The 27,355-nt window shown below is 34.7% G+C and overlaps 1 protein-coding gene across 4 annotated transcripts in view; it reads right to left on the minus strand.

Moving 5' to 3' along the window:
• Window positions 1-27,355, minus strand: part of Mapk10 (mitogen-activated protein kinase 10) — a 184,036-nt gene that overhangs the window by 65,433 nt on the left and 91,248 nt on the right. For 3 of the 4 annotated variants that reach the window (XM_071614822.1, XM_027939799.2, XM_027939802.1), the window contains 4 exons: window positions 14,069-14,198; window positions 9,427-9,485; window positions 8,475-8,613; window positions 7,611-7,776 (listed from right to left, as the gene is read on the minus strand). In XM_071614822.1, the coding sequence (XP_071470923.1) occupies window positions 7,611-7,776; window positions 8,475-8,613; window positions 9,427-9,485; window positions 14,069-14,198 (494 nt within the window). Of the gene's footprint in view, window positions 1-4,740; window positions 4,813-7,610; window positions 7,777-8,474; window positions 8,614-9,426; window positions 9,486-14,068; window positions 14,199-27,355 lie in introns of all 4 variants that reach the window. The other variant, XM_071614821.1, reaches the window with a different exon arrangement.

The raw sequence follows: 27,355 nt of genomic DNA on the forward strand, positions 1-27,355 counted from the left end.
TGAAACAATGACTACAGAAATTTTGCATATTGAGTTTCTTAAAGCCACAAATCTCTCATTGTTTGAGATAATTCTGTATTGTCTTAAGATTAAGGAACAGACTTAGACTTTGTAGCAATGTATTAGTTAAAAAGTTTATTAGGAAATAAGCACCGCTATTTCAAAGAGTTAAAAAGGAGTAAGAAATATCACTGCACTAGATTTAAAAATTCATAACTTTTAAATTTTCTCATTTTACTTTTACCATTCCTAATTCTCATATTCAAAACATTTAAAAGATGTGCCATCCAGTTAATTTGAAGGTGTATTCTTTATGTCTTCAAGTATATTTTTGGCAAGCCATTTTCCTATTCCATAATACCTTGGTTCTCTGGCAATGATGCATATTTAACTTTTTTACTCTAATTGAAATTTCTTGTGCATGTAGAGGGAAAGGCCAGAGGGAATGTTTTAGCAGTCCAACTGTCAGCTTTAATTGGAGATAATACACTGGAGATCTGAAATTTTTAAATAAGTACCATGTGCCTGTCTTGAACATCACCCAGGTCCAGAGAACTCTGGCCAAGAACTCTAGATAAAGGAACACCCACAGGGCTTGCTCCAAGAGTTCCTGCCTTTTGAAATAGAATGTAAAAAATAAGGTGGAAAGACTGTGTCTGAAAGAAGCAATTAAAGGAAAGAGCTCATGAAAAGTAAAATGGTGCTAAGGGAGTCTTGGGTAGTCAGGAAAACAGCATGACATCTAGGATGGGTGGAGGGAGGAAGTGGCTGCCACAATCTTTAGAAAAAAAACTTATAAGAAAGCAACATGAAACTGCTATACTATAAATTACTATTGGAAGGAACAAAATCTTAGTGAAAAAGTGGAGCTGGCATATTTATTGCTGTCTACTTGAAATTCAGCATGGATCTAAGAATTTTTAGTAGTACTACATACCATATTATGCCAACACATATGCTATGAAATATGTTTTCATCATAAGACTATAGTGAAAATTTAGTGTATAAGAGTGTGTATACAATTATACAACTCATTACATAACAAAAATATTTTAGAAATGTTCCTTTGGATTTTAAAATAATTAGTAAACTAAAGGCTGGAAAAGAAAATGTGTGTTTTTTATTTTTAAATTTTGTTTGCCAATGCTATGATTTAGTAATCAATAAACTACCCAGTGGTATCAGCTAGATCATATTAATCACCAAGAAATCCCCACAATGTTTCTCAAGTTGCAAAGATAGTTTTAAGTTAAAAGTTTCAATCACTGATGACAATTTAATAAAATTTCCTGATTTGTCAAAGTGTTTTAGTATTTTTGCTTACAGTTTAGATTTAAAAAAGTTATGTGAAGAGAGAGGAATAAGATTGACTATGATGGTAGAGAATTATCACATAATTTTTTAGTCTCAGAGTAATTCAATTTACTATCAATATTAAAGAATTCATAATTTTAAAGTATTTTAATAATTTTAAATAAAGTCAAGAGAACCTATGATTTTCTTATGTCTGCAAAATCTTTGAAGTAGTCAAGGTATCAATTAACACATACTAAACATTGATATGACTGCCAATAAATGTTGGAATTATTTCAAGATGCTAAACTGTTGGCATATTTCTTCTCCCAATAATAAAAATAACCCTGTCCTTGTGTCCTAATGTCATGGTTTGGTGAGGTTAGTTCAATCACCTGATTTCTCTACATTTGGTAGGAAGTCCTACACATAAAATAATAATTCCTTCTAAAGATGAATGAAACAATTCTACTCAAAATGAACAAAGCATATTATTTCATTGTTTAATAGGGATTTCCATTTTTTAAATGCTATCATGGCTTAAAACATTAAATTATAATTTTAACTACAGGAAAAAATGATCTAAGGGTTTAAATCCAAAGGGAAACATTTCAAACTGACAGTATTTCTTCTAAATCACTTTATTGAAAATTAGTTATCCATATTGAAGTAAAATTTAAATTAAATGGAATGTTTTCTACTGTCAATGTCTTCCTGTAATTTCCATCTTTAAATTAGGTCTGCTTGAAGGATCATTATCACATATGGCACGAGGCAATCAAAGACCAATATGCTAGGTAATCATGACTTGACATAAAGGAATATGGAATGCAAACCCTTCTCACAATCTATATTTTTTGGATTAGAGATTAAATTCGAGGAACATGCCTATCCAGGATGTAAATTTTATATATTGGTTTTTGCACAGTATCATTTCAGTTCCAAATATTTTTCGTAAACAAACTAGAATAAAAGGAAAGAAAGGAAGCTCTGAAATAATGGAGGCTCTAAAAGAAGAAAAATTGATAGAATAAAGTATTTTGAATTGTGCCATTGTCTTTGTTGGTTTTTCAGAAGGGTTATTTTGTGTTAAAAACTCTTTTTTATCCTAATTTTATTATTTTCTGAATTTAAATTGTGGAAATAAGAGCAAAGCAACCTTGATAAATGCCTAGGGAACTAAACTAAATCCCAGAGAACAACCTGGCTGTGTGAAAATCCAGTGATCTGTGACAGCAATGTCACATGAAAATGAAAAATCCTGAGGCTTTTGTCTCCCACTCACAAGTGAACTATAGAGAGGTGGCTGTGTGACTTCACTGAGTGTTGATGGAAAAGTTTTTTTTCTATTTGGTTTTTTGAAATGTATACACTCCAAAGGCAAAAGCACAAAGAAAATGATTTCTAATTTTGAATAAGATTGGTTCATATAAATGTGTCTGTAGATTGTAATATTGTTCAAATCAACTATATATAATGGATTTCCAAACTATAAATAAATCAAATAAAATGAATTTTCAAAGTAGTCATGTGAAATTTGATGTGTGTGAAATGATACTTTACACTATAAAGAAACATGAAGCAAATGATGATTTAAGAATAAGATTGATTATAAATAAAAGGCTGCCAGGTGGTTATCTTGCGTTCTAGACCAATTCTATATGAGAGGAAAAAACAAAAACAAAAAATAAGTCACAAATTTAAGCACATAGCTACTTTAAGTTTATTAATATTCACATTTAAAAGATTAGGGAGAAACAAATGTAGTTAATTTATTATTTATTTATTTATTTTTGTGTTGGGGATTGAACCCAGGGGCACTTAAACACTGGACCACATCCCCAGCTCTCCTTTGCATTTTATTTAGAGACAGGGTCTTGCTGAATTACTAAGTGCCTCACTAAATCTCTGAGGCTGGCTTTGAATTTATAATCCTCCTAACTCTGACTCCCAGGTCGCTGGGATTACAGGTGTGCACCACTGTGCCTGGCTAAATGAAGGCAATTTTAACAATGTATGTTATTTAGCCTAATATGATCAAAATATTATCATTTTATTCCAATCAGTATAAAATTATTAATGAGATGTTTTATATGTTTTTTATATCTTAAAAGTGGTGTACTTTTTATACATATAACATATGTCAATTCAGACTACAATTTCAAGTGTTGTATCAGCAATCTGTAGTTAGTGGCCCTCTATTGGACAGTAAAGGGCTAGAAGATCATTATATTACACCAATGTCTAGCAGAATTAATAAATGCATTGATGTATATTCATGCATGCTGATTGTGATAACAACTTCCCATTGAGTTAGGTTTTTGGGTTTTTTTTTTTTGTATTATTGCTCTTTTTTTCTACTGAAATAATGATAATGTTTTTCTTATATAAAAATATTCCTTTATAGAACTTTCTGAATCAAATTGAATGATTGCCAGAGTTATATGGCCCACTTTTCTTATCATTAATTTACACAAAAATATATATGTAGTAAATATAATGAATTTGCCCTGCATTATGATTGTTAAAATTTGTCCATTATCACTGTCTTAGATTTACACTAGTGTTCTTTATCAAGGTATTTTTGCATTTATGAAAGTATATTCTCCTGCTAGTATGTAAATTTTATTATTCATATATTATATACACAATGTGTAACATTTTTCGAGTGAACTTTTGGTAGTTTAAGATACATGCCTGCTGAATTAGTAATTTCAGCTCACAGAAATCTCCTAAGAAATTTCTGGTGGAAAGTACTACAAGACCCAGTGATAGAATTCAAATTCCCACTTCTTTGTAAAATTCCAAATTTGGTGGGTAAAGCGATTATCAATTTTTATGTCACATCATCAAGTTAAATGAGAGGAGCCTATTTTACACACACTTGACCTCTGACAATCTGAATAATAATTGTGATTTTTTAAATATAGAAGCTCGTGTTTTGAGGCAGATATGCTATATTGACCTATTTTAAGACTGGATACAGTGTCAAGAGTAATTCAAATCAATAAAGCCAAAGACAGAAGCTCAGGATGTCAGCAAGGAGAGAAATCATTATGTCTAAGTATAAAATAATTTTAGAAGGGAGATAAAAAATCACTTGCAAATAGTGAGGTTTTTTGCTAATTATAAGTAGCTATATTTTAATCATTTGGATCTGGTGGCATCTCTTATTTATAAAAAAAAATAGCATTGCTGTATTGAATTGCAGGCAAGGAAGTAATTTAAGAAGAAAAAAAGCTTATTGAAAATTTAATTAAAATAAATCATTGTGGTAGATAGTTTACAGGACTGGTCAGATTATAGAAATTATCACTTTTTTAAAATTACGATTACACCACTTACCCAACTTTTTGCTTCTATCTTTACTCGCCTGGTAAAATCATTACGTGTTTAAAGGGAGAGAAAACAAAACAGGTAAAGCTGCAGCAAAAGGTACAAGGATACAGTCCCTTCCTGGAAAGAGGATTTTGTGGCGAACCATTTCTCCCATAATGCATCCCACAGACCATATATCCACTAGAACAGGAGAGAGAGGGAAGTGAAGAAAAGGGAGGAAAGTAAAGTTAACTAAGATAATTGACCTCTGAAGGAAGAGGAAAAAGAACAGTTTGATTAGAAGGTACAAATTTCACCTCCTGCCAAAAGCTGACCAAAGGGTGAATTAAAAACAGCACTACACGATTATATAAAGCGTCTAGTACAAGAACTCAAATTAGTTTTAAAAATTACTTTATGAATGCCCAAGAATGCCTCTTACTGGCACAAAGCTAAACCAAAAGTTCTCCATGGCAGATGACAGCTTACAGTCAGCAAGAGGGTTTGAATATCATTTGTTGGATGAAAAAAAAAAATCAACCTGTAAGGATGGCTGTTTCCCTTTCCTATTCTACCCAGTTATATGGTTTGGGTTCAAAATAATAATTCAACGAAATTCAACAAACTAGGAAATGGTTGGAACCATACTTTACAGGTAGTAGAATTGGAATTTCTTGGTAGTTGAGACAGTTTCTTTCCTCCAGAAATTATCATTCAAAATAAATATCAGTTTTAATTTCTATTTGAAATGTTTTAAGAAAAATAATATCTGATGAATACATGTGTATGAAGAGTCATCTAGAAGTAAATTGAAATTAAAGGTATTAATGGTGTTAAAATTTGCTGAGACCATAAATTTGCCAGTCGTCCTACTTGTTAGCTGAACATACTTCACAGTTAGCCTTCTCTTACCAACCTTAACACTCTTCCAACTCGCCTTTTATTAAGGACAAAGGAAATTTTGGGGCAAAAACATTATGCTGAATTGCTCGGTGGGGAAGGAAGGCAGGGTAAGGTGCACAGGACAGCTAGGCATGCCTGATGCGGGAGCAAGCAGGTTTTTCTGCATGATAACCTTCCTCTGCTCAGAGGGAGGACAGCCCAAAGGTACAAGGAACACCTTCTCCATGCTCCTAAGGAAGCCAAAAAACAAAGGCAATAATTTTCAGCCCTTTCTAGTGAGCAAAGGAAAAGGGGTTGAATACCAATTGTCTGCATGGCAAAGATCTGAAAAGCCACAACAGGCAAATTTTAGACCCCAACCCCCCTATACATTCTTAATTTTTTATGACACATATTATTTACTCATATTTATGAGGCAGGGTATGATATGATGTAATATTTGATACATGTATATAATGTGTACTGATAAAATCAGGGTAATTAGCATATCCATCACCTCAAACACTTATCAATTCTTTGTGTTAGGAATACTCAAAATCCTCTTTTAGCTATTTTGAAATATATGAATTATTGTTAGCAATAGCCCTTGGTTCTTAAGTTTCCTTTAATTGGTTCCCCCTTCAAGTTTTAAAAAATAAATTGTGACAATCGTATGTGACAGAGTTCCTTGGGAGAGGCTCCATTCACCTCTTCTGAGTCAAAAGGTACCAGAACTCTGACACTGGCCACCACGGTGAGCCTGACCTTCTTAAGAGCTGACTTTTCACCTTCTGTAAAAATGCATACAGCATTGACTTTCTTCTAATCTGAAGGTACACAAAGTTTTTTTTAAAACTTCCATGTCCAGGGAGTTTCCTAAAAGTGCCCTGTAGCACCTGTACATAAAAATACAATAATTATTCATATAATATTCATAAAAATAGACTTCTGGGAAGAAAATAGAGTAGAATATAAAAACAGGTATAAAAGGCACATTGAGTACGTATATATACAAACCTAAATTTAAGCTATTTTAATTTTTTAGTAAATATATTTTAATAAGCTATTCCTTGAAACAGATATTCTCATCAAAATAATATATCACAAGGCCTTATAACAGGTATTTTATACATCCTTAATTTTAGTCAATGAAAATCCAATTTGAATATACTTTAGTCTTTATATAAACTTAAAGTGTTCATGTATACTAGATGTTTTTCATGAAAACGGTAATGTACTTTGTATGTGTGTGTGTGTGTGATACTGGGGATTGAGCCCAGGGCCTTGTGCATGCAAAGCAAGCACTCTACCAGCTGAGCTACATCCCAAGCCCAATGGTAATGTATTTTGTGTATGTGTTTGTGGTACTAGAGATTAAATCCAGGAGCACTCTACCACTGAGCTGCACCCCAGCCCTTTATATATTTTACTGTGTGACAAGGTCTCACTGAATTGCTAATGTTGGCCTCAAATTTGCAGTCCTTCTTCCTCAGCCTCCAGGGGAGCTGTGCTGCTCCACCTGGTTAGTACTATAAAATTTAATATTTTCCTTTCTGTGATATCTGGGATTTATAAAAAATTTACTAGGCAACTGCTATCATAAAATTAATTACAGAGCATTTTAAAGTGTTTAAGAAACTGTTATCCAACTTGAATAATGTGTGTGGATTATTCCAACTTGACTATTTAGTGCTTATGAAGAATCTCACTGCAAGGATCTTTTTGTTGATCTTTGCCTAGGACTGGAATCATGAATCTAAGATATGACACAAAAGCCAAATAGTAAAATTAAATAGCATTCTTCCTGTTTTCACATTCAGTCTGAACCTAGCATCAACACAAATAGCAATTTTTCTCAATATCTATAGCATACATGCTAATCAGTATTTATTTGATTGTTTAATCAGACTCCATTTATAATTCTTTTTAGCTCTAACACTTCAGTGATCTTCTATCAAAGCATCCTTCACATTTGTAATGAGTGATTCTTCCTAGTAGTAATTTTTTAAAAAGTAAGCTCTGAATATGAAAGCTGGCAGTTCTATTTTTGAAAAATTCATATTCCTGGCTATCCAAAGCATGCACCCATTTTCTTCACAGTTGAAAAGCATCCCTACCGTTCTCCTTGTAGCCCATTCCCAGGATGACCTCAGGGGCTCTGTAATAACGTGTCACCACATAAGGGGTCATCATGAAGCTTGTGCCTGCTGTCCTGGCCAGTCCAAAGTCAAGGATTTTCAATGTGCAATCAGACTTGACTACAATGTTACTTGGTTTTAAATCCTGACAATAGGAACAAGGGAAGAAATTAAAAGCCAGCATCCAATAGAACTTGTAATTTTCACCTACTCCATCAACATGGCAGTGTTACAACTGCACTAAGAGGGTCCTTCTTGACTGCAGAGCCCTCTAAAAGGCATATGTTACTGTTACACAGAAGTTCACAATTAGTTCTGGATTTTAAAAACTGTCCTCAGATATTCTTTAAAATTGTTTAAATCCCAAAGAGAACTGTATTATCATTTTTACAATTTAAGCTTATCCTGGGAAGAAGTTTTAGGGGGAAAAAAGCATATCATTTATTGTCATCTCTTAGGTTTTTCCTCCAGGCAACCTAAAACTTTTGGTATATATTTCATTTCTAGGCCCAACAGGAACAAATCAGGATAACTGATTTTATGCTTCCAGAAATGAACTGTGGAAATGAACTGTCTTATTTCAGCTACACATATGACCTCTGTCAATCAAAGAGCTAGAAGGCATAAGGCCTATCAGGAGCTGACTATCAATGAGCTGACAAAATAAAATTTGACCTCAGTACAAGTGTCTTCTACATATTAGTGAACTATGTGTTAATTCTACTAATAAAGGAGTGTACAAATACACTATATTTGACCAAATACAACATAAAGAAAATAATCTCCAAGTTTCTTTTCTTTTCAAATGTCTCTTAACTATGACTTTAGAGAAGGTATTCTTACCCTGTGAATAATCCCAGCAGAGTGGAGATGCTTGATGCCACACAACATTTGGTATAGCAGGTAAGACATTCGCTCATGGTCTAATTCCATCTGAATCACCTGACACAAGTTGGCATCCATCAGTTCCATTACTAAGTAACTAGAAGGTAAATCCATAAGGTTGGTTCTAATCACAAGATCTATAAAGTCCTTTAGTTACATTAGAATCCTGTACTAAATCTGTAAGTTTTCTGAATGTCCTAATTCTTCCTTTGACTGAAGCAAGAATATGAAAAAGTTTCCAGTATTGCATGAGTCTTAGCTGTAGTAACTCTAATAGAAGGTTACTAATAGAAACATCATCTATTAGTGTGTAGTTAATGCCCAAATTTATTCTACTTTTATCTTGCTCTCTCTTTTCTCTGTATTTCTTTAACTCTTTCCTGAATATTATGATTACAAATAAGAAAAAAAATTTCAGGACAAGTGCTTCCAGTAAATCCATGTAGGTGTGTTAAAGTAGACAATGCGTAGGGAATGACTTCCTTTCCTCTTTATTGTTGCTATAGTTCTAAATAGATTAATTTTTGAATAAAATCAAAGGCACCACAAAAATAGAAATAAAGAATAAGGATCTTTTATTAAAATAGAAATATTAATAATATAAATTGAATCATCCTAGGAAGCTCACAGAATCAATTAATAGTAAATAAATAAGCCTTTCCTCATTGAACCAAGAACATAGAACAATGAAGCATAAAGCACACAGAGCCATAGACTAGAAAGATCTTTCAGGAAGTAACAGAACAGACAGAATCTGATTTTATCTTTTCACTTGGACATTTCATTTGATCCCAACTCTCACCTCCCTTGAATCTCTACAACAGATTTCATATCTCTCTCTCTTTCTCTCATTTTTCCTAATGATTGGAGTGCTTTTTTTTGCCCTTCCTTAATAAGTTTTGTTACTTACACATCTTGGAACTCCTCCAGCGTTTTCTGGGGTGTGAAGACATTTAATAAACTAATAATCTGGAAAAGAAATCATGGAAGGGACAGAGGAAAGAGAGAAAGAAGAGTGGATTATTTATTTATATAGTGGATTATATATTTATTCAACTGAAAGGTACTTACTGGACCTTTGGTAGAAATAGAAAAGTGTGGAAAATTTCTAGACTTTCTCATATAATACAGAACATATATTTAGAAAAGACACGTGATCTTTTCCTTTAGGTTAATGATGCAGTTAAAAAGCTCGGGTTATGAGGCAGCAGGAAAAGTCAGAAAAGACATATAACTGTTATCCTGCTTTAGTGTGATTCTCCATGGTAGGACACAGAGCTATCAGATTAATTTTTAAAAAGGAGATAAAATCATATGAGAGGAGAAAGACAATAGTGAAACACTCAATAAGATATATCAAGGTGATATTTTTCCTCCATCTGTACAAAGTGGTGCCTTAATTCAAGATTTTTTTTTATCACTACCATAGTGTCTTTTATTTCTTTCTCACACTCAAATATAACTTAGACTAATGCCTTAATATATGTGGGGAGAGATACATCTTAGATACTATCAGCTATGAATTTAGTGGAAAAATATATTTTAAAGTTCCCTAAGTTAGTTCTAAACTTTTTGTTTCTTGCTTTAATTACTTTGTTAATTAGTTAATTAAAATTTTACCTTTTAGAATAAGTAAATTTTAAAAACCTTTATCATGGTTCCACACAACTATGTGCATATCATGGTTCCACACAATTATGTACATTCTTCATCTAAATATTCTATATTAATGTGCCAGAGGAAAATGAAAACAAAATATGTAAATAAGAATCTTCTACTTACAAGGTAGTTACAGTTTATAAAAACTGGAGAAGTACAAGTTCATGATTAAAACAGCTTGAAACCATAAATAAATGACTTTTAGTAAACTTCATAAAAGGTACAGAAATATATGAAACACACCAAGTAATTAAAAACTAAAACAAATGATTTTAAACACCAGAGAAATGCAGTCACTTTTATGAAATTCTTTAATTTGTTGGGAAATTAATGAGAAGAAAATCACAATACCATTCAATATTTTCTAGTATATATATATATATATATATATATATATATATATATATATGACAATGGTATAACATACCAAAAAAGAAAACTGAGAATATATTTCCTAAAGCAACTTTACAATATTAAAAACACACTTGGGGCTGGGGATGTGGCTCAAGTAGTAGGGCGCTCGCCTGGCATGGGTTCGATCCTCAGCACCACATACAAATAAAGATGTTGTGTCTGCCGAAAACTAAAAAGTAAATATTAAAAAATTCTCTCTCTCTCTCTCTCTCTTTAAAAAAACACACTTAGATCAAAATTATTTCAAAATATCTTTAACACTTAAAATTAAATTGTCCACTAATTTTGCATACTTAATTGTAGTAAGTGTTGAAAAATGTTTATGTAATAGATATTTAATTTGAAAATCTATAATGGGCCTCTTTCTCTAGTACTTCACCAATCTCATAAAATAACTTATTTCATTTTGATATTTGTTTAAACAAACATAGGGCACACATTCACACAAAACCCATTAAGTATGGAAACATGCTAACCCCCATTATCTGATGAACAATAAAATATAGTTAATTTAAATTAGTCTAAGAAATAGCATTGTGATTTTAAATAAACAAAGATTTATTATTTTAAAAAGTCAATTTTCAAAGTCTATTCCTTATTGTCTAGTCTTACTTTCCCATTTCATATATCCTTGTTTTATAACCTTTGCCTACTCTGACTTCCCTATTAGATATTCCTGCCTGTTATTTCTATAGATGATCACTTCTTTATAAATTTTAATACCCCCTAATAACCAATTTAAAAATTTTTTTCTTATAAAGTGATCATCACAGGTATTCTGGTTTAGTTTAACAGTTTCCAACAGGTTTCTTACTCAGTTCTTTCATCTCAGCATCTTGGGAAGCAGAGATATGAATCAAAGTTTCCATGGTCCCACAATCACAAGAATTCACTTCCTAAAATTGAATATTTGTTTTCTAAATGAATTTTATTCACTATTAGAGACCAAATAGAGTTTCTTCATTGCTTTTCCTTTACTTTCAACAGCATTAACAAAAGCTCTATATTCTAATTGCCTTTTCCTTAGTATTACAAGTTCTAATTGAGAATTTACCATTGGATATAAATGAATTTCCTATTAATGAAATTTGGTATACATGCATGCATATATACTTACACACATAAAGAGCAGGTAGGATGCTATTTACAAATTATCATTGTGCAGTAGTCTGTTTTTTGTTCCTATAAAAATATCTGAGGCAGACTAACTTTATAAGGAGAAGAGTTTTTTTTTAGCTCATAATTCTGCAGCATCAAGAGCTTGAGGCCAGCATCTGTTTACCTCTAGAGAGTACCTCATGGCAGATGGTATGTGTGGGAGGAAGATATCACATCTTGAAACAGGAAGTCTGAGAGTGATTTGGGGGTTGGATTCACTCTTACAACTTGGTCTTGTGAAAGGCAAGGGGTCCCATGAGAACTACCTTAATTCATTCTGAAGGTAGATCCACCAAGGACCTACAGACATCCCTTTGGATCCCACTTGTTAAAATTCCCATCTCCTTTCACATCCCCACACTGGAAACTAAGCTTCTACCATGTAACCTTTGAGGGACACATTCAGGGTATATTTTCCTCAAATTGGTCAAGTAATTGGGCACTTCTCCACAATGTATTGCATTATAGGATCTGGATGGAAGACTAGGGAAAGAGAAATACACATATGCAAGACTTTTTGTATAGTTTCTTCATTGCTTATATGCCTCCATCTTCCATTTCATACTCTTTATTACCATAAAATACGTTGCCAAGTGGTGAATCTTATCTCTACCTTTACTTAATATCTTAAGAGAAAAAAAATCACTTTACTATAGTGGTTTTCCTTAGGAATCCTTTTTTCCTTTCATTTATATATTCCTTCTAGAAGTCTCATATTCCTCGAATGGCCATATCAATGATGAGCACATATTTCATAAAATTTTTCTTTCTTAGTGAGGACTACCCTGTTCAACCTACTTAAAAAAATAACCCTACCTCACCCTGCACTAACCAACATTTTTATCTTTCTTCTTTGCATTATTTTACTTAAATTAAGTAATGTCACCCTCTGACATTCACAGGTTTACTTATCTATTTTGTGGACTGCCTTTCTCTCATTAGTAGAATCTAAGCCCACATGGGAAGGATTTATCTCCATTTGCTTCCAGACATATTCTTAGCATCTAGATTTGTGTCTGGCACATTTTGTTCATTCAACAAATACATGGCAAATGACCGAATTAAAATGTCATTGGTCTCAAACAACTCAACAGCATGAAAACAAATAACCTGACTTAAAAGTCACTGCAGTGGAGTAATAGAGGAAAAGAGAAACACTGTCATTGAGCCTGAGTCTACATTAATTGTATTTTAAACATCTTTTAGCCAAACATTTGCTTATTCTTAGGACCACTAGTAATAGATGGTTAGCTACATAACAAGAACCCTTCTTTATAAACTACACTAATAATTTTATATTCTGTATGATTTTTATATTTAAAAACTTTGTAGGGATTTTTGATAGCTATCATCATTTTATTTTTAATAATTTATTTAATTATATACTTATAATTAATATAGTAATATTAATAAATGTATTATATTAAATTACTAAGAATACTCTATAAAAATAATAAATTATTTCTCCTTACAAAGAAGAAAATGGAGCAGGAAAAGTTCTATAGGCCTTCTCCTGGAATTGAAGAAGCTTAGACACTGAGGAAAACAATCCTATTTTGGGTCTACCCTGATGAATTCCAATGAGAACATGTTTTTTGTTATTTTTTTAAAGAGAGAGAGAGAGAGAGAATTAATCTTTTTTGTAGATGGACATAACACAATGCCTTTATTTTTATGTGGTGTTGAGAATCGAACCCGGGTCCAGCCCGTGCTAGGGGAGCGCTCTACCACTGAGCCACAATCCCAGCCCCAAGAGAACATGTTCTTGATAATCCCATTCCAAAGTACTTTGGAAATATGTACAAGCCTGTTTGCCCAACCCTAAGAAAACAAGATGCCAACATACAGTGTGTACACTAAAGAGGCCACTGCGAAGCTATAGCTAAAACACAAAGGAGAAAACACAACTAGTAAAACTTCAGTGGTTAATAATTAAATTTAAATATAAAGAAATTTAGTTTATCCTTCTGTAGGCTTTGGGGTGTGTTTTTGTTTGTTTTGGCATTTTGTTTTACTTTTTGGAAAATACGAAGCTTTCTGGTTAATTAGAAGCAAGATAACCAAATAAGGTTAATTTTATAACAGGGACATATCTATCAAGTTCATCTCCTCCTTGCCATATGGCTTTTAGGTGATATTTTAAGCAGGAAGCTACCACGAGGATAACAAAATCAAGTGTAGCATATGGTTGAGATAAACAATTCTAAGAGGCAGAAACTGGAAAGTAAAGAAGGCCTTTCCTACTCAAGTTGGTTCTTATTTTCTTCCCCAATATCACAGTTTCCTATCACTGATAGTTTGAAAATAATTAGGAAACTCACATTTTTATGGTTCACACACTTCATGAGGACCAGCTCCCGGTAAGCTCTCTTGGCATGTGTTTGGTTCTGAAATGGCCGGCTGAGCTTCTTAATGGCCACATTTCTGTCAAGGACAGCATCATATGCAGCACTGCAGAGATTCAAGAGCAATCCAAAATTAGGAACAAAAGAGCCTTAGCATTTCTACCTAAATAAGGGTATGGGTAAAAAAAATAACACTTTGGAATTCTACTCAGATACCATCTTCTCAGATCACATGCTAATCAGACTCATAAAGATAAGAGTGACTGTTAGAAAATTAAGGAGGAGGAGGAGGAAAAATAGAAAACAAAGAGGAGGAGGAGGAAGAGGAAGAAGATGAAGAGGAGAAGGAAGCATAGTATCTTGGAAAAATACATTATATAATTGCATCGATGAGTTAGGAATGAGAGGAAAAGTAGTAAAATTGTTTACATTTCCCATCGGCCATGTGACCATGGCAAGTTATTTCATCTTTCTCAGCTTGAACGTCTCATTAACATATTACATTTAGGTATATTCTTGCTATAAAGTCCCATAGGTTCTTTGGTTATTATTTAAAATAATCAAACATTCATTCTTTTCCCAGTCATAGGAATGAGTTTTTAAGGTATAACACTAGTTGTCATGAAAGCATGGGTTGGTTAATGATCAAAGTGCACTTGTTAAAAATAACAAAGCTCAAAATAAGATATGCAATCAGAAGAGGTTTCAGAACCACAAATAAAACACTCAATGAAATAAATCATCACTTAGCGATGTAAACAAATGTTTCTTTCATACTAAGAATACATAGGTCTGAAGGTCAAATGAGAAAGAGAAAGAGGCTCTTCCTGCAACTATTCCTAATAACGCATTCACAAAATGTTTGTTTTCCATCCCTGCAACTTTAAATTTTGCTGGGGTTTGTCTTTGTGGCAGAAATCAGGATCCCCTAAAACTGACCTGTTGAATTAGAAATAACATTACCATTTAGAGCTTATGCTACTGAACTAAAAGACAAAAGTGGAGGTACTACTGTACTATGAGATAATGACAGACCCACAGGATAAGGTTGAACAAAATCTTGGAGTTCATCTGGTCCAGGCAACCATTAAATATTCATTTCTCTATTAAATATCTCCAACAAAAGTTGGATCTGTCTCTGCTTGTAAACTTTCATAAACAAAACTCATTAGTACCAAGTCATCTCACTTAGTTATTGGACAACTTTGAGAATAGAAATGCCATCATTCTAATAAGCAGAGATGAATCTCTCTGGTTTCCTTTGCATTCTAGTGCAACTCAAAATGAGCATTCCCTTTTTAGTGTGATAGACCTTAATGTTTGAAATCTATTAAAGGACTGAGCACTATGTTTATCATGAAGTGAGCAGTTCATAAGTCTTAGCTTTATTATTTTCCCAAGTCTTTTTCTTATTAATCTAAACATGATGATTTCCGATCACCACTTGTTAGAATGTGGTTTCCAGTTCTATCACCATCTGGTCAGTTTCTTTTGAATATATTCCAGTCTGTCAATATTATCCTAAAATGTGGACTATGAACTAAATAAAACATGGTTGCTATAGGCATGCAGTATTACTGAAGATTAGGGTAGAATTATCAAATCCTCCATACTTTCATATTCTCATTCATTCATCAGTTCCGTTCTGACATAGTTAATGTACCGGTCTGTTGTGGCTTCCTTGAGAATAACATCACAAATTATTGACTCACAGTAAGTCTACATTCACTAAAAAATATCATCTTTTTAAAAACTTGTGCTGCTACTGCATATTGTCACCCCTAGTCCTTTAGTTTTAACACTTGTGTTTTTTATTAATTTTTTATTCATATATGACAGCAGAATGCATTACAATTCTTATTACACATATAGAGCACAATTTTTCATATCTCTGATTGTATACAAAGTATATTCATACCAATTCGTGTCTTCATACCTGTATTTTGGATAATAATGTCCATCACATTCCACTATCATTTGTAACCTCATGCCCCCTTTTTCCCTTCCAACCCATCTGCCCTATCTAGAGTTCATCTATTCCTCCCATGCTTTGGCTCCCTATCCCACTATGAATCAGCCTCATATCAGAGAAAACATTTGGCATTTGGTTTGGGGGGATTGGCTAACTTCACTTAGCATTATCTTCTCTAATTCCATCCATTTACCTGCAAATGCCATGATTTTATTCTCTTTTATTGCTGAGTAATATTCCATTATGTATATATGCCACATTTTGTTAATCCATTCATCTACTGAAGGGCATCTAGGTTGGTTCCACAGTTTAGCTATTGTGAATTGTGCTGCTATAAACATTGATGTGGCTGTGTCCCTGTTGCATGCTGTTTTTTAAATCCTTTGGGTATAGACTGAGGAGAGGGATAGCTGGGTCAAATGGTTGTTCCATTCCCAATTTTCCAAGAAATCTCCATACTGCTTTCCATATTGGCTGCACCAATTTGCAGTTCTTTTTAATCTACCAATGGCAGCACAGGCAAAGGAAAAAATCATGTGGATATGCATCTTATACAGGATGCACAACAACAGAAGACTTAAAAATATACTACTTCCCAAAGTTAAGTAATTGCTATCAGCAAAAAATTGATCAGTCATATTAAAGATAAAGACTGAATCTTATGCCCAAAACAACACAGTTAAAATCATTATTATATCTTAATTTAAAAAAAAGAATGACAGCAATGAAGGCATATAAAGGAGTCGGAAGTCAGACAACTATGGCAATGCTTAAACAGTCGATCCAGTGATCCAAGAAGATGGATGCATTCTTATTGCAATTGTCAGAGACAACAGTCAATTAGCATTCTGATCAGGGTCTCCTTGGGTTGATTCTACCCCCATCATTCAACATTCTATTCAACAGACTCTCCTTGAGAGGGCTGCATGCATAAATATTGCCCCTATTTGGTCAGCTTGGCTTTCATATTTATTTTAATTTAATAAATCAATATCTGGTTTTATAATGTGAGGCTTATCAATGTGGGTTCAAGTCCCTGAGATACTGACCTGGTCCTGCAAGACAGTGGACCAACCAACCCCCTGCCTCATAGAGACTAACTAAGGAAATGCTACCCTTTGAGATTTCCTGGCTGGCAGGTTCCTAGTTCCTCTGAGAAATGTTCTGGCGTTCTCCCTTCCTCTGCTACCTCTACTTTGCAGCAATTTTAGGTATGAATCTCAGTTCTGCTTCTTTCTAAATATAGTTATGAAAAGTTATTTATGTTTTTGACATCAGTTTCCTCACATTTAAAATGGAGATAAGAGTAGCCTGACAAGACTGTTGTCAAGAGTAAATGAGTTACCTATTTATAATGCTCACTCAGTAAATGACTAATGCTGTTTTTAAAATCATTGTCCTTATTGTATTTATTACATAATACAGGGCAGAATAAAGTACAAATTCCTACAGCGTATGTGACAATTAGACATACATCTACTAATTAGCAATTTCTGGTCTTTCTACTAATTACAAATCCATTCAACTGCTCCACCATCTTGATCACATTTGTCAAGTTTGCCCTATAATATCATAAAAGATTGGGTAGAAATCCTTGTTAAAATATAGATTCATGAGGACCACACAATTCTTTGACTTCCCACTTTAAAAAGCAATCAGGTATAATTTTTCTATATAATTTGTTAGAATCTTTATTCCCACTGATGACTGTATTTTTTTCTTAAAGGGTAAGAAGGTATCATTTCTGATCCATGTCATGCTCAGCAGACTTCTTTTACAACCTCTTTCTTCCCTCTGAAGTATTAAAGAGACTTCAGAGTTAAATGTAGAAATCTCCAGATTATATAAACCAGCTAGCACTCTGGATTCCAACAAGTTCCTGAAGATGCTCCATGAGAGGTTTATAAAGCAGAGGTGAGGGTGGTGGTCATCTTCTGTCATTCCTGGCTGGCAGGGTGACTCTGGAGGAGATGTGAGGTTTTCTTCCAAAGAAGTAATTTGTGTCATTCTCCAGATTTCAGGCTGAGAAGAGAAGTTAAGGCAGAGGCAGCAGACAAGAAACAAAGTTGCAGTTCCTGGACCCCAGCAATATGGATCAGTGACAGAAGCAATGATAGATGAACAGTTCCAGCTTAAGGATTCTCTAAAGTCAGTTACGATCATATGTTCTTGAAACTCAGTGGTTCTAGAATATTCAGAGGTGGGGTCTTCCCTGATGTCTTAGCTATCCAGTGCCTGGGAGTCCTTTGGGAAAGACAGACTAAAGCCCACTTCTCCAGGACTTGCAATGATTTTACAGGCACCAATTTAATGTATTAAATCTCTGCTTGCTGAAAATGTTTCTGTCTCCCACTGCGAGCCCTGGATGACACTACCGTCTCCCATTTTCTGTAATTCCTCAGTGATTACTGGCAGCAGTTTGGCAAAACATCTACAAATTGGCATCACTGATACTGAACAGTCACATATTGATGTCTGAAAGTTTTCCGCCAGTCTTAAATCATTTTAAGTCTTGTTCCATAGAATCATGTTTTTTTTTTTCCTTTAAGGAGTTTTCTCCCTCTCTCTCTCTCTTTTTTTTTTGTTCATGCAAGTGAAAATGGTAGCAAATCTTTATGAAGATTTTCCTGCAACTTTCCAGCAATTTTGCTGAAGATTTTCCAGCAATTTCTTGACTATAATTCTAACCCACTTCCATTACTACAGGTCTATTCATAAAAGAAAGATACAGTTTTCTGTTGTTATGTGAGGTGACAGTGGTGGCCATCTTTTGACATTTTCTGGCTGGCAGGCTGCCTCTGGGGAGATTTGAGGTTTTCTTTTCTTTTTCATTTTCTTGTCATTTAATCCAGTTATAAGGTGCTATAAAGCTATGTTTATCTCCTTGTATAAGATGATATAAACACACACACACACACACACACACACACACACACACACACCCGAGGGACTCTTATTCTCCACATATTTATCAGAGTTTTTTTTTTTCTACTGGCAATTGCAGATAACCTCTTACTCAGATATTTTTCCTGAGGCATAATGGTTTATTTGATAATGTTTTATTGTTCCCCTTCCCTTTTACATTTAAACTTTTCTTAGTCATATTAACATACAGTGGGATGGGGAGGAATCACTACACAACACGAGCAGAACTTTATCTCCTAATCAACAACAATAATCCAACAATCAAAACATCATTGGAGCATTTCAAACATCTTCAGCCATGTCCTGGCAAGCCAAATTCTGTCCTGGGATATATATTGTACCCTGCACATTTCCACATTTGTACTTAGACCTTTTCCATGACCTAGACCTCAGATGAAATTTACCAAAAATTTTCTACCCAATGCCCTCAAATAGCTGATTTCATGACCAAAGTTTGCATTCCTATTCCACTATCATGTACTGTGTTGTTGAACCCACTTCTGCTTCAAGGCAGAAGGACCTTGCATCTTCACTTTGTTGGCCTTATCTCATAGTTCAGGTATCAGTTCAAGTCTCCTCTCAAAAAGGTCTTCCTTAATCCCCCCATTAAAAGTCAACCATTGATTTTTTTAATTTGTTATTTTTGTCATTGAATTGTTTGGATGTGTCAGTTCCATTGTGTGTGTGTGTGTGTGTGTAATTCTTTTGATAACAGGTAGAGTTCTTCCTAATAATGACAAATAATGAAGGGACTCAGCACAGAACAGAAAGGCCAGAAGCAGACTCATCTAAGTTTTAGGGAAGCATGATGATTTTTGTGAGCCCTAGGAACTCTGCCTTCTGATTTTTAAATTGGTTCTCAGCATGTTGATTTCAAAAAAAGAAAATAATGGGAGAACTTCATTAGAGTTTCCAAAGGACAGTATTGCAGGTACTGTGATACACTAAGATTCCCCTCAGAATAAAGTACTTACTGCCCCAGATGTTGAAAGTGCTATCAGCAGACAGCCCCTCAACTCTTGGCCCCCTGGGTTATGACCCCTGATGAAAAGGGCTGCCTAACCTAAGGTTTCACCCTCATCACAGGCAGCCTTAATTCAATGACTGACAGACATGGGGATTATACAACCCTGGGCAACTCATTCCAATTTGGGACAGCTGGTAATGCTCATTCCATCTCAGAACTCCCAGACTGACTCCCAGTCAGCAGAGGATTCCATTGAGACTGTAGTACAGCTGAACTTTTGCCTCTGCTTCATCTCTTCTTTTCTTTTTTAAAACTAGTCATGGAGATCCAACATGGAAGTGGGCGCAGAGAGATCAAGTCTCTGACCTCTTCAGCTGCGTGGGCATAGGGAGTCGTAAACTGTCTAAATGCTGTTTGCTCAGGATCACTAGGCAATGCTGAGTTGACAGGGTGAACAGTCTGGGCCTTTCAGAACACACACTGAGCCCGGATCTGCTGAATTCAAGTTCCTGTATGACTGCTTCTCGCAGACAAACTGCTGTGACTCGGCACTAGACAATCCCGCTGAAACAACTGGTCAGCCCTTCTGAACCTACGGAGGTTAATGCCAACCGAGCCTTCATAGGCAGTAGCCACAGGATTGAAACGGGGCTTGGGAGAGCCTGTCAGGACCCAACCGTTGCATTGGTCACCCGGCAAAGGGAACGAACTGTCGCCACTTGCATGGGATACCACCATGGCAGAGAACTGACGTCACCTGAATGCGCTGGAGGAGATAACTCCATTGAAACCGGCGGCGACAGTGACTTCTTCCCTTCCCTTCTAATACCTTTCTTCCCAAACATCAAATAAATTTTTAGGAGTAAACAGTAACTCAGCAGTCAAACAGAACAAGAAGTAACATGAGCAACATGAAAAAGCAAGGAAGAAAAGGAGTACAAACTATGCAGGACAGCCTAAATATTCAGGAGGACCTAGAGGAGACATCAGAAAAATGGTCAAATAAAGAACTCAAGGATTACCTTAGACAGATGGAATGGAACCTTAAAGAGGATATGAGACAGCAAATTCAAACAGTGAAAGAACACATTAAAAATGAATTACATAAACAGATAAAAGAAGAAATTAAGCATCTTTATCAGGAGATAGAGATTATTAAAAAAATCAAACAATAATTCTAAAAATGAAGGAAACTATAAACCAAATTAAAAACTCAAATGAGAGTATCACTAACAGAGTGGAGCAAGTAGAAGCCAGAACGTCAGATAATGAAGACAAAATATATCATCTCGAAAAGAGTCTAGCCAATTCAGAAAGGCTGGTAAAAGATCACGAGAAAAACATCCAAGAGATATGGGATAACATAAAAAAACCATACTTAAGAGTCATCGGGATAGAGGAAGGTATAGAGGTTCAAACCAAGGGAATGAGCAACCTGCTGAATGAAATAATTATAGAAAACTTTCCAGAAATAAAAAAGGAAACGGATATACAAATTGTAGATGCATACAGGACACTGAGCATACAAAATCACAGTAGACCAACGCCAAGACACATTGTTATGAAGATATCCAATATACAGAACAAAGAGAAAATATTAAAAGCTACAAGAGAAAGGAGGCAGATTACATTCAGGGGTAAACCAATAAGGTTAACAACGGATTTTTTATCACAGACACTGAAAGCGAGAAGATCCTGGAACAACGTATTTCAAACACTGAAAGACAATGGATGCCAACCAAGAATTTTGTATCCAGCAAAATTAAGCTTCAGGTACGACAACGAAATAAAAATCTTTCATGATAAACAAAAGTTAAAAGAATTTGCAGCCAGAAAACCAGCATTGCAAAGCATCTTGAGCAAAACACTACACGAGGAAGAAATAAAAAACAATAACCAAAACCATCAGTGGGAAGTGCCTCAGTAAAGACAGAGGGCGGGGGGAAAGCTAATCATGAAGAAACAAACTAAATTAAAAAAAAAAAGATAAATAATCAAACATGGCTGGAAGTACAAACCATCTATCAATAGTAACTCTAAACTTTAATGGCCTAAACTCTCCAATAAAGCGACATAGGCTGGTAACATGGATTAAAAAAACAAATCCAACAATATGCTGCCTCCAGGAGACACATCTGATTGGAAAAGACATACACAGGTTGAAGGTGAAAGGTTGGGAAAAAATATACCACGCACACGGTCCTCGTAAGCAAGCAGGGGTGGCCATCCTCATATCAAATAAAATCGACTTCAAGACTAAGTTAATCAAAAGGGATAGGGAAGGACATTATATACTGTTAAAAGGAACCATTCACCAACAAGACATAACAATTATCAATATTTATGCACCAAATAATGGTGCTGCGACATTCATAAAACAAATTCTCCTCAAGTTCCAGAATCAAATAGACCACAACACAATAATTATGGGTGACTTCAACACACCTCTCTCACCATTGGAAAGATCCTTCAAACAAAAGTTGAATAAAGAAATTATAGAACTCAATATCACAATCAATCACCTAGACTTAACTGACATATATAGAATATATCAACCATCATCAAGTGGATATACTTTTTTCTCAGCAGCACATGGATCCTTCTCAAAAATAGACCATATATTATGCCTTCGGGCAACCCTCAGTAAATATAAAGGAGTGGAGATAATACCATGCATTTTATCAGATCATAATGGAATGAAACTGGAAATCAATGATAAAAGAAGGAAGGAAAAATCCTACATCACATGGAAAATGAACAATATGTTACTGAATGATCAATGGGTTACAGAAGACATAAAGGAGGAAGTCAAAAAATTCTTAGAGATAAATGAAAATACAGACACAACATATCGGAATCTATGGGACACAATGAAAGCAGTTTTAAGAGGGAAATTCATCGCCTGGAAGTCATTCCTCAAAATAAGAAAAAACCAACAAATAAATGAGCTCACACTTCATCTCAAAGCCCTAGAAAAGGAAAAGCAAAACAACAGCAAATGTAGCAGAAGGCAAGAAATAATTAAAATCAGAGAGGAAATCAACGAAATGGAAACAAAAGAAACTATTGAAAAAATTGACAAAACAAAAAGTTGGTTCTTCGAAAAAATAAATAAGATCAACAAACCCTTAGCCATGCTAACAAAGAGAAGAAGAGAGAGAACTCAAATTACTAACATATGGGATGAAAAAGGCAACATCACAACAGATACTACAGAAATACAGAAGATAATTAGGAATTATTTTGAAAACCTATATTCCAATAAAATAGAAGATAGTGAAGACATCCATAAATTTCTTAAGTCATATGATTTGCCCAGACTGAGTCAGGAGGATACACACAATTTGAACATACCAATATCAATGGATGAAATAGAATAAGCAATCAAAAGACTACCAACCAAGAAAAGCCCAGGACCGGATGTGTACACAGCGGAGATTTACAAAACCGTTAAAGAAGAATTAATACCAATACTTTTCAAGTTATTTCAGGAAATAGAAAAAGAGGGAGCTCTTCCAAATTCATTCTATGAGGCCAACATCACCCTGATTCCGAAACCAGACAAAGACACCTCAAAGAAAGAAAACTACAGACCAATATCTCTAATGAACCTAGATGCAAAAATCCTCAATAAAATTCTGGCAAATCGGATACAAATACACATGAAAAAAAAATTGTGCACCATGATCAAGTAGGATTCATTTCTGGGATGGAAGGATGGTTCAATATACGTAAATCAATAAATGTTATTCACCACATTAATAGACTTAAAGATAAGAACCATATGATCATCTCGATAGATGCAGAAAAAGCATTCAACAAAGTACAGCATCCCTTTATGTTCAAAACATTAGAAAAACTAGGGATAACAGGAACTTACCTCAATATTGTAAAAGCTATCTATGCTAAGCCTCAGACTAGGATCATTCTGAATGGAGAAAAATTGAAGGTATTCCATCTAAAATCTGGAACAAGACAGGGATGCCCTCTATCACCACTTCTATTCAATATAGTTCTCGAAACACTGGCCAGAGCAATTAGACAGACGAAAGAAATTAAAGGCGGAAAAGAAGAACTTAAATTATCACTATTTGTGGACAACATGATTCTATACCTAGAAGACCCAAAAGGATCTACAAAAAAACTACTAGAACTAATAAATGAATTCAGCAAAGTGGCAGGATATAAAATCAACACGCATAAATCAAAGGCATTTCTGTATATCAGCGACAAAACTTCTGAAATGGAAATGAGGAAAAACACCCCATTCACAATATCCTCAAAAAAAATAAAATACTTGGGAATCAACCTAACAAAGAGGTGAAAGATTTATACAATGAAAACTACAGAACCCTAAAGAGAGAAATAGAAGAAGATTTTAGAAGATGGAAAAATATACCCTGTTCATGGATAGGCAGAACTAACATCATCAAAATGGCGATATTACCAAAAGTTCTCTATAGGTTTAATGCAATCCCAATCAAAATCCCAACAGCATTTCTTGTAGAAATAGATAAAGCAATCATGAAATTCATATGGAAAAATAAAAGACCCAGAATAGCAAAAGCAACTCTAAGCAGGAAGTGTGAATCAGGCGGTATAGCGATACCAGACTTCAAACTATACTACAGAGCAATAGTAACAAAAACAGCATGGTACTAGTACCAAAACAGGCGGGTGGACCAATGGTACAGAATAGAGGACACAGAGACTAATCCACAAAGTTACAACTATCTTATATTTGATAAAGGGGCTAAAAGCATGCAATGGAGGAAGGATAGCATCTTCAACAAATGGTGCTGGGAAAACTGGAAATCCATATGCAACAAAATGAAACTGAATCCCCTCCTCTCGCCATGCACAAAAGTTAACTCAAAATGGATCAAGGAGCTTGATATCAAATCAGAGACTCTGCGTCTGATAGAAGAAAAAGTTGGCTCCGATCTACATATTGTGGGATCGGGCTCCAAATTCCTTAACAGGACACCCATAGCACAAGAGTTAATAACAAGAATCAACAAATGGGACTTACTCAAACTAAAAAGTTTTGTCTCAGCAAGAGAAACAATAAGAGAGGTAAATAGGGAGCCTACATCATGGGAACAAATTTTTACTCCTCACACTTCAGATAGAGCCCTAATGTCCAGAGTATACAAAGAACTCAAAATATTAAACAATAAGATAACAAATAACCCAATCAACAAATGGGCCAAGGACCTGAACAGACACTTCTCAGAGGAGGACATACAACCAATCAACAAGTATATGAAAAAATGCTCACCATCTCTAGCAGTCAGAGAAATGCAAATCAAAACCACCCTAAGATACCATCTCACTCCAGTAAGATTGGCAGCCATTATGAAGTCAAACAACAACAAGTGCTGGCGAGGATGTGGGGAAAAGGGTACTCCTGTACATTGCTGGTGGGACTGCAAATTGGTGCGGCCAATTTGGAAAGCAGTATGGAGATTCCTGGGAAAGCTGGGAATGGAACCACCATTTGACCCAGCTATTGCCCTTCTTGGACTATTCCCTGAAGACCTTAAAAGAGCGTACTACAGGGATACTGCCACATCAATGTTCATAGCAGCACAATTCACAATAGCTAGACTGTGGAACCACCCAGATGCCCTTCAATAGATGAATGGATAAAAAAAAAATGTGGCATTTATACACAATGGAGTATTACGCAGCACTAAAAAATGACAAAATCATGGAATTTGCAGGGAAATGGATGGCACTAGAGCAGATTATGCTAAGTGAAGCTAGCCAATCCCTAAAAAACAAATGCCAAATGTCTTCTTTGATATAATGAGAGCAACTAAGAACAGAGCAGGGAGGAAGAGCAGGAGGAAAAGATTAACATTAAACAGAGACATGAGATTGGAAGGAAAGGTAGAGAAAAGGGAAATTGCATGGAAATGGAAGGAGACCCTCATTGTTATACAAAATTACATATAAGAGGTTATGAGGGGAATGGGAAAAAAAAAAACAAGTAGAGAAATAAATTACAGTAGATGGGGTAGAGAGAGAAGATGGGAGGGGAGGGGAGGGGGATAGTAGAGGATAGGAAAGGTAGTAGAATACAACAGTTACTAATATGGCATTATGTAAAAATGTGGATGTGTAACCGATTTGATTCTGCAATCTGTATTTGGGGTAAAAATGGGAGTTCATAACCCACTTGAATCTATTGTATGAAATATGATATGTGAAGAGTTTTGTAATGTTTTGAACAACCAATTAAAAGAAAAGAAAATAGATACCACCTACAATGGCTTAGGAATAAATACTTATATAATAAATATTCAAAAAAATAAACTAAAACTAGTCATCATTTATTTTATACTTCTTTTTTTAAAAAAAAATTATTTATTTTTAGTTGTAGTTGGACACAATACCTTTATCTCACTCATTTATTTTTATGTGGTGCTGAGGATTGAACCAGGGTCTCGCATATGTGAGGCGAGCGCTCTACCGCTGAACCACAACTCCAGCCCTATACTTCTTAACTGTCAAAAATTATCATATTTTTTAGCGTTTATGATAGTTTTTTAGTAGAAGGAAGGAGAGACATTGTTATAATAGGTAAAGAATGAGCTAATCAGCTTCCTGATAGATTTCACAATGGTGATAATTCTGTTGTCATATCATTGTTTATAATATATGTAAAGAATATAAAAATGTTTCCCTATTTTGTTATAAACATATGTATATTCATTATACATTTTTGTATCAATAAGCAAGACATGCAATTTAAAAAATCTTATTAGAATCTTATTCCATATGTATTGACCCCAAAACACTCCCTGATAAATCTCCTACATTCAATCACCATCTCAAGCTGTACTTTCTAGGTCATTCAATGCCCACTTAGCGGTAACTCATGGTCTATATATAAAAAGCTTGGAAGTACTCCTGGACTTTGAGCAAAAGGCAGGGTCCAATTGTAGGAGAAGGTGACCAGACTCAAAGTTCAACATCAAGAAAGGCCATTTCATCTCTGTAGCCTACTCACCTAGATGACCAAGCCTAATTATATAGACTCCAATCAAAACTACTTTACATTTGATGGACAACAGAACTGAAACAGTAGCAGCAAGTGGGGGTCCGAAGCCAAGCCCTCAAAGATAGCATCCAAAGCAGCAGCTCTACAGAACTCTAGAATTGAACCAGTACTTGATGGCACTTCAGCAAACAAGACTACCACAAAGACTATCCACCTTGATGAAAAATTTGTGACTGGCTAAACACACTCATCACCATGGAATATGGATGAATGAAAAGAGGAGAGCTGCCTTAGGCACAAGCTAACTATATTCCCAGAAGTTAGGATGATGACATGGGAGAAGAAATTCAAGATTCCTTCAGTTAGAGGTGTAGCTCTATCTCAGTAAAA

The sequence above is a fragment of the Marmota flaviventris genome, chromosome 7 (genome assembly GCF_047511675.1).
Source record: "Marmota flaviventris isolate mMarFla1 chromosome 7, mMarFla1.hap1, whole genome shotgun sequence".
Classification (NCBI taxonomy): domain Eukaryota; kingdom Metazoa; phylum Chordata; class Mammalia; order Rodentia; family Sciuridae; genus Marmota; species Marmota flaviventris.